The sequence below is a fragment of the Hipposideros armiger genome, unplaced genomic scaffold (genome assembly GCF_001890085.2).
Source record: "Hipposideros armiger isolate ML-2016 unplaced genomic scaffold, ASM189008v1 scaffold_195, whole genome shotgun sequence".
Classification (NCBI taxonomy): Eukaryota; Metazoa; Chordata; class Mammalia; order Chiroptera; family Hipposideridae; genus Hipposideros; species Hipposideros armiger.
Genome location: NW_017731545.1, coordinates 1717290 through 1728996, shown reverse-complemented (window position 1 = coordinate 1728996; position 11707 = coordinate 1717290). Strand labels below are relative to the sequence as shown.

General features: G+C 37.3%; 1 protein-coding gene across 1 annotated transcript in view; it reads right to left on the bottom strand.

Moving 5' to 3' along the window:
- Positions 1–11707, bottom strand: part of CFAP61 (cilia and flagella associated protein 61) — a 323912-nt gene that overhangs the window by 253382 nt on the left and 58823 nt on the right. Inside the window, exon 8 of the mRNA XM_019653120.1 lies at positions 6036–6195. Coding sequence (XP_019508665.1) covers positions 6036–6195 — 160 coding nt within the window. The remainder of the gene's footprint in view (positions 1–6035; positions 6196–11707) is intronic.

The window sequence follows — 11707 nt, the reverse complement described above, 5'->3', positions numbered from 1 at the left end:
ACATTCAAAATGGATTAAAGACTTAAATGTAAGACCTGAACTGAAACCATAAAACTCCTAGAAGAAAATATAGGAAGTAAACGCTCAGACATTAAACTTAGTAATGTTTTTACTGATATACCTCCTCAAGCAAAGGAAATAAAAAAAATAAACAAATGGGACTACATCAAACTAAAAAGTTTTTTCACAGCAAATAAAAACATCAATAAAATAAAAAGACAACCTAATGAATGAGAGAAGACATTTGCTCATGGTACATCTGATAAGGGGTTAACATCCAAAATTCATAAAAAACTCATACAACTCAACACCAGAAAACAAACCCAATTAAAAAATTGGCAGAGGGCCTTTTGAGCATTTTGAGCCTTGCCTCTAGAGGCTTGGGGCCCACTCTAAACTCTTTGGAGTGTACTTTTTCTCCTAATCCTGGCCCTGGCACTTGCTCTGGGCCCCTTTGGGCCTTTTGAGCTTCCTTTGCTTGGCTGGCTCCAGACTCTTTGGAGTGTACTTTCTTTTCTAATCATGGCCCTTGAGCCATTCTCTACTGCTCAGGCCACTTCTGCTTCTTTGAAATGTAGTTTTACTTCTAATAAACTCCTTTTCTGCCACTTAAAAAAAAAATTGGCAGAGGACATGAAGAGACATTTCTCCAAAGAGGACATACAGATGGCCAATAGACATATGAAAAGATGCTCAATGTCATTAATCATCACAAAAAAGCAAATTAAAACCACAATGAGATATCACCTCACACCTGTCACAATGGCCATCATCAATAAATCAACAAACTAGTGCTGGCGAGGATGTGGAGAAAGGAAATTCTTGTGCACTGTTGGTGGGATTGCAAATTGATGCAGCCACTATGGAAATCAATATGGTGGTTCCTCAAAAAATTAAAAATAGAACTGCCTTATGACTCAGCAATTCCAATCCTGGGTATTTATCTAAAGAAATCCAAGACATTAATTCAAAAAAATATATGCACCCCTATGTTCACTGTGGTGCTATTCACAATCGCTAAGACTTGGAAACAACTGAAATGCCTATTGGTAGATGACTGGATTAAGAAACTATGGTACATTTACATAATGGAGTATTACTCAGCTATAAAGAAGAAGGAAATAGTACCATTTGCAACAATCTGGATGGAACTAGAGAACATTATGCTAAGTGAAATAAGTCAGTCAGAGAAAGACAAATACCATATGATCTCACTTATATGTGGAATCTAAAAACTGAATAAATGAGAAATGTAAACAGAAATAGTCTCAGAGACAGAGGAAAAATTGAGGGTTGCTAGTTGGGAGGGGGTGGGGGTGAAGGAGAAGGGGAAGGGATGAGACAATACAAATTGGTAACTACAATATGGCCTCAGGGACAGAAAAGACAGTCTGGGGAATATAATCAATAATGTTGTAAACATTTTTTAGGGAGCCAGATGGACTCATGTCTTATTGGGGAGACCACTTCATAGTCGGTGTAGAGGCCTGACCACCGCACTGTATTTCTGAAGCTGATGTTGAATAATATTGTATGTCAACTATAATTATATATACATATAGTCACGGGATGTGGAGTAGAGTGTGGGAATGGAGTCAATGGAATTGTAATAGGTAAGTATAATATCTGGGGTGGGAGGGCAGTAGATGGAGGAGGGGAGTTGTTTCTGTGTGAAGGGTGAAAAGGATAACTATTGCATTGTTCTGTACACCTGAAACTAACAATAAAAAAAATGTATGCATACCTATGTTTACTGTAGTGCTAGTCACAGTAGCCAAGATATGGAAACAACCAAAATGCCCATCAATAGATGATTGAATAAAGAAATTGTGGTACATTTATACAATGGAGTATTACTCTGCCCTAAAAAAGAATGAAATCTTACCATTTGCAACAACATGGATGGACAAAGAGGATGTTATGCTAAGTGAAATAAGTTATACTGAGAAAGACAAGTAAGTACTGAATGATCTCACTTATATGTGGAATCTAAATAACAGAATAAATGAGCAAACAAAACAGAAATAGACTCATAGACACAGAGAACAAACTGATGGTTGCCAGAGGGGAAGGAGTTGGGGCATGGGTGAGAAAGGTGAAGGGATTAGGAAGTATAAATTGGTAGTCACCAAATAGTCACAGGGATGTAAAATACTGTGTGGGGAATATAGTCAATAATGTTGTAAAGATTATGTAGGGCGTCAGAGTTATCGGGTGGATCACTTCATAGATTACATAAATGTCTAACAACTGCGTTGTACACCTGAAAGTAATATAAAATAATAGTGAGTGTCAACTATAATTTAAAAATATATAATATATATATATAATATATAATATTATTATATAGTCACAAGATGTAAAATACAGCATAGGGAACATAGTTAATGGTATTGTAATAGCTATGTATGATATCAGATGGTCAGTAGACTTGGTGGGGTTATCACTTTGTGAGGTATGTAAGTGTCTAATTATTATGTTGTTTTGTATACCTGAAACTAATAAAAAAACAAAATTTACAAGTGAAATTTACAAGTGATAGGCTATACTGGGGGTGCCAAAAATTGTATGCAAGTGGACACTTTGGTCAATGTTGCTCAAGCAGTAGTTCACCATAATCAGAAGTGTCTGGACACTGATGGTAACCACTTTGAGCACCTCTTGTAATGGCAGAAATCAAACGTGACTTGTATTCATCTTTTGTTATCAGTATATATTGAGTATTACAATTTTAATACAGTTTCCCTTTCTTAAAATGTGTATACATTTTGAGGGCACCCTCTGTATATGCAAAATGAGGTGATTGAAAAATGAAAACATATACAAATTATTCCAGTAACATGCAAATTGAATGTGCATAGTTAAACTCTTTAGATTCATTGGAAAATTCTGATATGGCTGATATGATGAAGGACAGCAGGTTGATCATGTGTGTAAATAGCTAAAGAAGGAAAGCTACTTCATTAGCTTAAGATGTTAAGCTGTGACATTATTCTACTTGGAAGGGTTGAGGTTGGTGTGGAGTTGCAAGTTTCAAAGATGTTGGGAAAAGACTAAACCTTGGGTAAAGGATTCGAGAATAGTTTATCTGGGAGGTGAGTCTGGGAAACACCAGTAGGGTGGTGAGGAAGAGAGAAAGGGAAGCCAGTAGCTAATAAAATATGTGTCATTACACAGATTACCACTGTGAACTGCTGGAACTTAATTCCAAGGAGAAGCTCCAGGATACAGTATAAAACTCATGTCTCACAGTTATCCTACCTGAGGGGTGAGGGAGCTGGGGTATTTATACCCTGACTCCTATAGTTGTGTATAAAATAAATGTTTTCACAGATGGTGGGTAAAAACTGTAGTGTCTTGCTGTGGGTTCCCTCAGGAGCAGACCTGGAGTCAAGGCTTGGAGTACAACCACTTAACATTTAGTAGTTGACAGAGAAAGTAGCACTGGGGAAGCAGCAAGGTGACTCAGGGAAGCAGAGGCTGCTCCTGGGGTGTTAACTTCTTGGTACTTTTGGCCTGCCTCCCACACAGGGCAGAGTGGCCATCCACAGTTCTGGCAAATTCTGCAGACACAGAGGTGAAGATTCCAGCAGATGGAATTTGTCCAGAGCACACACACACAAAATAGTCTGAGGGATATTGGCAGGTCACTTAAGACCATGTACCTAGTGTAGTAGAACCCCCACCAGAGTTTTCAGTCAAAGACATCCAAGATAAAAGGTCACCTTGCCAAGCAGAGAGGACTGGTTCTGGGCTCTGGGTCAGACGCTGATGAGCTTTAAACACCTTGCAAGAGCTTGGGCAGGTATAAAAAAAGAGATAATGTCACCTGTCCTAGCTCTCCAACATCAAGTTATGAGAATAAAATGAGATAATATATATGAAAATCCTTTGAAAAGTAAAAAGCACTAAACAAAAAGTATAAAGCGCAATGATATATGCCCATCTGAAACAAAAATTTTAGTTCATATTTTAGAGAAATTATATTTCCTTTAACTTGAGACTTTCATCACAAAAAGATGAACAGTAGATCATAGCACATTTAGAATTTTCTCTGGAGCCTCATTCTTTGTTGTTGTTGATAGGAAGATGGCAGCAAAATGTGTTGATGACTCTTTTCTAAATATAATGAGATGTTGATTATTTGTGAATCCATCCCTTAGTTATTTGGAAGTCTACAATAGTGCTCTCTACTGAAAATTTCATAATCATCTTTGTATCAGTGAACATAAAGCTGGCTTTTCAAAGACAAACAAGGCACAGAAGATAACAAAAGTTATCTTATTTCCTGTACGTAAACCTTCCTATCCTAGATCAACTAATTTTAAGCAAAAATATTAAAGACAGTAGCGAGAAGTACGAGGAATTCTTTCAGCTTCCGTATCTCTGTGGGCTTTTGTTAGACAGAAATATACTAGATTACATGCATTTTTAAGTCTGGTTCAGCCTAGATTTAAAATTTTGTCCTCCCCATAGAGTTTCTAAAATAGAAAATTTCCATTCATTCTATATATGGAATATCAGTAGCCTGAGAGCCACTCAGGATCACACTGGAAAATACTTTATCTTTTCAACTTGTCTTTAATAACAACAACAGTGACTGGGGGGTAAGGGGGGGATGGAATAAAACAACTTAAAAATTTCCAGGACTTACTCTGTGCTTGGCTAAGCTAAGCACATCATGATGAAGAGTCTAACACTTAATCTTTCCAACAAGTCTTTGGGTTAGGTAATATTTTTATCTCTATTTTATACATGAGAAAATGAAGCCATAAAACCTATTTAATGCCACCTTCAATAAAAATTTATACATTTGAAAATGACAATGATAATTTATGATTGAGGGTTGTCTCATGCTGAAAAGTTCCTTCAAAACACTCTTAACATGCTAAGAAGCATAGGTGAGCCAGCCTTCATTAATAAAAAATAATGACCTCAAATCTCTCTTTCAAGAAGAGTGTTGTCATCAGTACAAAAGGGAAACACCTCTTCATTTATGGCTCTGCAAGTTCTTGGTAATGAGTGAACATTCAGATGAACTCTGTACATCCATGCACATGGTTTCCCATCCAGGGGATAATGCCATTTTCTTGATTACCAAGAACTCTGCCACCATCCAATATGTTCCTCTTTCTATTTTTGAACCTAGATATATATAATCTTTCAGACATGACTAAGCAGAGCAATTCAAAATGCCCTGATTTTAACCTGGGAAGGGCCAATCACAAAGAAACAACAATTGCTAACAATGATGATCAACATTTATTGAACACTAGAGGAAAGCCCTTGACATGGGTAATCTCAGTGAAACCTCACAACTCCCCTATGTGGAAAGTATTGCTATGATTTCTGTTTTATAACTGAAGAAACCCAGGTTTAGAGAAGTAAATTAACATACGTTGCCTGCATCTATCCGATTTAAGAACCAACACATTTAACTGCAAAGATGCTCAAGGATGCAATAAGACCCCGTTAAATTAAAATACCAAAGTTTGAGATTACCTAATTTCACTTGGTGAAAATCCTGATACAATGTTTTAAAATCAATTTTATTATTTCATCAGTCTAGAAATAAGTTAAGCAAGTTAAAAATTACTACTTGCAATAGACCTGTACTACATAATAATTTGTCAAACATAAACACAGAAGCACTAATAGATATGATTAAAATTTAAAGGCATAAAGAACTTGAGTTTTGACTTGAAAAATTCACTTATAATTACATTTGCGTGTGTGTGTGAAATCCTGAAATACTACCAATCATTTCACAATGAACATTATGAAGGCAGACATTCTCAATTTAGTAAACATTAAACTGCAAGGTCACTATGTCTAACTAAACCTGTGCACTGTGACTATCCATGCTCATAGATATGTGCACAAGGATTTGATTAAACCATGGGAACGAAACCTTAAAGGGGATTTGAGAAGAGGATATAAAATGAGCCATCTAGTCCCATTGCTTAGGAAAAAAGCATCACTGTGTATAGGGCATGGATTTAATTCCTGCTGCATTCCTGTGATGGCCCCTGTACCTTGACTTCCTGGAACACTGAGCTCTTGTGGTGGCTCCAGAACATCATCAGGATGTGGGGTGCAGAGTCCATGGAAGGGCCCCAAGTCAAAGCACTCATGCAGGAGCTGCATGTTCACTCTTGAGCATACGCTCATGAACCCAACAGCGACACCTTCCACCTGAAACATCCAAAACATCTCGTTACTTTATCAGACCTTAACTAAGTTCTCAGCATGAACCCATGAGCTGAGCACGTGGACCGTTGGCAGTTTGACAGGCACTGAGATGTTTAAGGGATGGGGCAGTGTTTTTCCCTTTGTAGCTCCACTGTCTAGTACAATGCATGGCACATACAACACGCTCAAAAAAATATTCAGTGAATGACCACTGTGGACAATCCTAGAAGTGTATACATAACATAGGGAAGCTGCCACAGAGTTCCTGAGGGAAAATTCTTTGGTATGGAGCATAGCATGTGCCTTCTTTGCTCAGACAATGCTCCCACCTGCCCCATATCCTTTTTATTATTCCACTGTATGCCCAGCCTTCTGTCTACCACTCTTCTCCCCTCTACCATGCACAGTTCTCTGTAAGACCAGCCAGTCTCCAGTGTCCATTTTATTGACCCCAGAGCCAGGGAAAGTTCATGGTCGCTGTCTCCTTATCAGGTAGGAACTTTTTAATTTTCTTGAATTCATTTATTTGATTAGATGGTCTCATGGGGAGGAGATGTGAGGAAAGAGGTTTGGTGGGAATGTTCAAGTGACATTAACTCTTACTGGTTCACCATGTGGGTCTGATCTGCGAATGCATTTCCTCCAGCATCCTAACAGATACCTGTTTCTGAACCTCTTGCAATGATCCCTATGATTTTAGGCCTTTGATGAGGAATACAGGTAGGAATATGAGTGTGATAGTGTGATATATCACATTTTGCCATGTATAATATGCTCTCATGTATAATGCGCACCCACGTTTTTGGCCCAAACTTTCAGGGGAAAAAATCTTTCATTTTAATTTTTTAATTCAAATTTTTATTTGTTTACATTTAGGTACTTGTTTTTTGTATTATAAAGAAATTTTAGCATTAATTTTTTTAACATACTATGGTACAAGAAATTTTATGTAACAAATAATTACAAAACACAAGAATAGTTACAAGATACAAAAAATTTCATGTACCGGTAACAAATTTAAGAAATTTATGCATCATAGAAGGCCAAGAACTCTTCATTGTTGCAAGTTTGTTGTAAGTTAAACAAAACCGATTATCATATTCCAGGGTATTATTTTGCACATTTGGATGTCATTATTGATTTCTAGAGTTACACTTTTAACTCATAAGCATAAATAAAAGAATTAAAAACATTTATATAGCTAGGGAATTAGCACTACCCATGTATAATGCACATCCTAATTTTTCCCTCACAAATTTGGACAAAAAAGTGCGCATTATACACAGCAAAATACTGTCTTGAGACAATAATTCCATTCAGGAAGTAAAACTCAACAATAACAGACATTCCCTAGTCCCAAGAATGTAGCATCATCCCACAAATGCCCATTTGGAGAAAATGTTTAATACTTTAACCTACTAAAGCAGAGAATTATGTTACAATAATGCTCAGTCTTTTAAATGACAGAAAAGGTAGGTATTAAACTATTTGTTCTCTAATGTCTTCTAGTTTAAAACCACTTGTTTTCAAGCATGTGTTGAAAAATACATGTAAGACTCCCTTTATTTTCTCCTTAATGTTGAAATATAAGGAATTTTTAAAAATTAACTTTTTTCATGCATATTCTTTTCTTTACAAGCCACTCCAAAATGATACTAGCTATAAAAGGCTGAATTCACACAGCTGTTTTATAAAGCCATTGACACTTTAATAAAAGTCCAAAATAAACATTTAAAAATTTTTCCCAAATAACAAGTGATTGTTTGTCTTGTTTATGCTTGTGAACAAAGGCTGCGTAGCCGCAGTTGTCTGGCTTCTCTGTAATTTTAGGCCCAAGACTCAGCAGACGCTGATTAACCAATCCATCTACCATATGTGCAGAAAGCGACGGCCAGCCTCACTCTCGGCAGGGAAAATTGGCATCCATCTTGGTGCACATGGAGATGTCCCTCTAATCTACAGCCATGCTGGCGCAACAAAACTTTGATGGCCTGAAATACCTTTTGCTGGCTTCACGGCGAGCTGCATGTGCTTGATAAGAATGTATTATTTATAAGACCGCTGTTAGTAATGAGCTATTACACTAATGGCTCATTGTGTTTGGAATTTGATTTCAAATGGCATAGATCACACATTCTGATGAAAATGAGAAAAACATGTTTTGCCATTAGGAACAAAGATTTAACATTCTCCAATTCTACAACCTGTTATATTACCATCATTCATTCTGGGTTGTGACAATTCACAAAAGTTCACAATTATGGACTGCAACATAGCAAGGACATATTGTGCAAATGTCTGCTTTTTTCTTTGTGTTTATTTCAAATAAATATTCTGATCTGAGAAACACTGTTCTGAAATACGAATTTGCAGCAGTGTTCAAATGCATCTTTGTGTGTGGATATTTTCTGGAAAAATAAATTGATTTAATGGGCTTTCTTTACTTGTATAATGAAAAGGCATTGATTGTTGGCTGCTCTCTATCCTTCAGGTGACAGAGATACTTTCTACCACAAAGGTGTCTTCAATTATCTTATAATAAAGAGCAAAACTGGAAGTTTTGTTGTATTCCCTGTGAGGATCTACATGATGATACATAAGACTCAGATTACTAGAAAACCATATGTGCAACGGCCTTGTCTTCACAAGCAGGTCCATTTATAGACATATGTACACTGTATCGTTCACGCTTCCATCTAATAAGTCCTACAGTCACCCACCCCTTTTCGGTCACAATACTGCACAATAAGGGTGCCCTCACTGTGACCACTGCCAGCTTTGATCCCCTCTTCCTGATGCCAAGCACATGGCTCAGCTGGCAGGCTCTGACCACCTGCAGGTCAGTGGTGCCTACTCAGACTACTGCTGCCCATGCAAAAGCAGATGTGCTCTGCCCATCTGTCTCTGGGAACCTCCCTTGACCTCTAACTGCCTGTCCCTGACGTTTCAGTTTAGAGTAAACACCAGATGTCAAGGTAAGTCAGGACAGTTATGAAAAGTGACTTGCAATAAAGTGATGACTAAAAACTCCTCCAAACAGCTATCAAGCCAAAGAAAATCCTCAGAATTAAAAACCTTTAACTAATCAAGGGTTTCCCACATGGCACAGGCACAGTTCTCAGACATTCTATATGCATGGCCTATAACTACCGTGGGCTGGTCTGAGAAGAGACAGACTTGATGTATCTTGTTCCACTGTCTCTAGTCAACTGGAGTCTGGGAAAGCAGCAAATAGGACTCTTTTGTGGAGGACATTAAAGAAACACAGGTCCTAACTGGATTGCAGATCCCATTAAGAAGACCACCCATGACCTGCTGGGAGTGCCTTACCTCTGAAACCACTGAACTGGCCCATGAGCACCCCAAGTTCTCCATGTGCCTCACCTATTTACCACTCCATCCTATTGCTAGCTCCCTTGAATGTTCCCAAAAGCAGCACGAGCAGGCTTTGGCAGATGGCTAGTGAGCACATGCAGAAAATCAGTGGAATCTGTGGGCCAGAGAAAGACCACAAACTTGAGCTGTAGTGCCACCTTTGGGAAAAGAAAAGAGAGGCTGTCAGCACTTGGCCTGGTATTTTGCAAGATCCAGAGAATGCATACAAGCTTAAGAATTCTGCCGTAAGAGAAAGCAAGACGCAAGGAGCATATGTATCCATAGGAGGCCTGAGAAAGGCTTAGAATTCCTAGCAGAGCTAAGAGAGGTATTTCTCCTTTGAAGATAGTAAAGACTGGAGAAGGTGATCGATAGTTCAAATGTGAAGGCAGCAATACAAAATTCCAAGAAATAAACAAATTTAAAAAAAAGGAAACATAACACCAAATGATCACAATAATCTTCCATTAACCAAACTCAAAGATGTGGCTATCTCTGACTTACCAAATAAAAAATTCAAAATAGCTGTTTTAAAGAAACTCAATGAGCTACAAAAAAAAACACAGATAATTTTAAAAATCAGGAAAACAATACATGAACAAAATGAGAAGTTTAAGAAAGAGACAAATAAAAAATAATAATTGAATAGAAATTCTGGAGCTGAAGAATACAACAAAATGAACCCTCCCCTCCAAAAAAATGCAATAGAGAGTATCAACACAAGGCTTGATTAAGCAGGAGAAAGAATCAGTGAAACTGAAGACACAATCTTGAAATTATCCAGTCAAAGGAAAACAAAAAAAAATGAAAAGGAGAAGAAAAAGCCTACATGATCTATGGAATATCATCAAAAAGACCAATTTGAAATCATTCAATTTCCAGAGGAGAAAAAGGGAGAAGGGGACAGAAAGGTTAAGAAGTAATGCCTGAGGACATCCCAAATCTGAGAGGTTTGGATATCCAAGTTCATGAAACTCATAAGTCACCAAAAAAAAATCAACTTAAGATCTTCTCCAAGATACATTATAATAAAATTATCAAAAATAAGAGACAAAGAGAGAATCTTGAAAGTATCAAGAGACAGAAAGCTTGTAAGTTATAAGGAACTCCCATAAGACTACAGGGGATTTCTCAGCAAAAATCTTACAGGCTGAGAGAGAGTGGAATGATATATTCAAAGAGCTGAAAGAAACAAAATGCCAACAAAGAAAACTTTACCTGTCAAAGCTACCTTTCAGAAATGAAGGAGAGATAAAGACTTTCCCAGACAAACAAAAGCTGAGGGAGTTCATCACCATTAGACCTGCCTTACAAGAAATGCTGTTAGGAGCTCTTTAAGCTGAAATGAAAGGACACTAATTGGTAACATGAAAACATACAACACACTGGTAAATGCAAGTATATAGTCAAATCCAGAATATTCTAATACTGTAAAATGGTGGAATGTTAAACACTTTAGTATAAAGGATAAAGGAAAAAAGTATTAAAGGTAACTATAGCTATAATTTATTAATAAATGTACAATATAAAAAAGGTAAATTGTGACTTCAAAAACATAAAACAGGGAATAAAAGGGTAAAATTTTTGTATATAATCAAAGTTATTATCAGCATAAAATAGACTCATATCTATAAGATGTTTTATGTAAGCCTCATTGTAACCACAATGCAAAACCCTACAGTAGATCCACAAAAGATAAACAAAAAAGAATCTAACCATACCACTATAGAAAATCATCAATTAACAAAGGAAGGCAGTAAGAGATGAAGAAAGAAACAAGGGTACTACAAAATAGACAGAAAACAATAAAATGGCATTAGTAAGTCATTACCTATCATTAATTACTCTAAATGTACATTGATTATATTCTCCAATCAAAAGACATATAGGGAGGGTCGGCTGAGTGGCTTTGTTGGTAAAGAGCTTGCTCAAGAGTGCGAGCTCTGTGCAACAGCGGTTTGATGCCCGGCCCGAGCTGAGTTGCCGCTGAGCTGCCAACAGGTGGCAGGATGGCTCAGCTAAAAAAAAAAAAGACATATAGGGGAGTTCGGGCCTTTGAACATCAACTTCCCATTCTCCTTTTACTGAAACTAAAACTGGAGGGCAGCCGAGTCCAGGGCTCATGCTACCTGCACTGCTC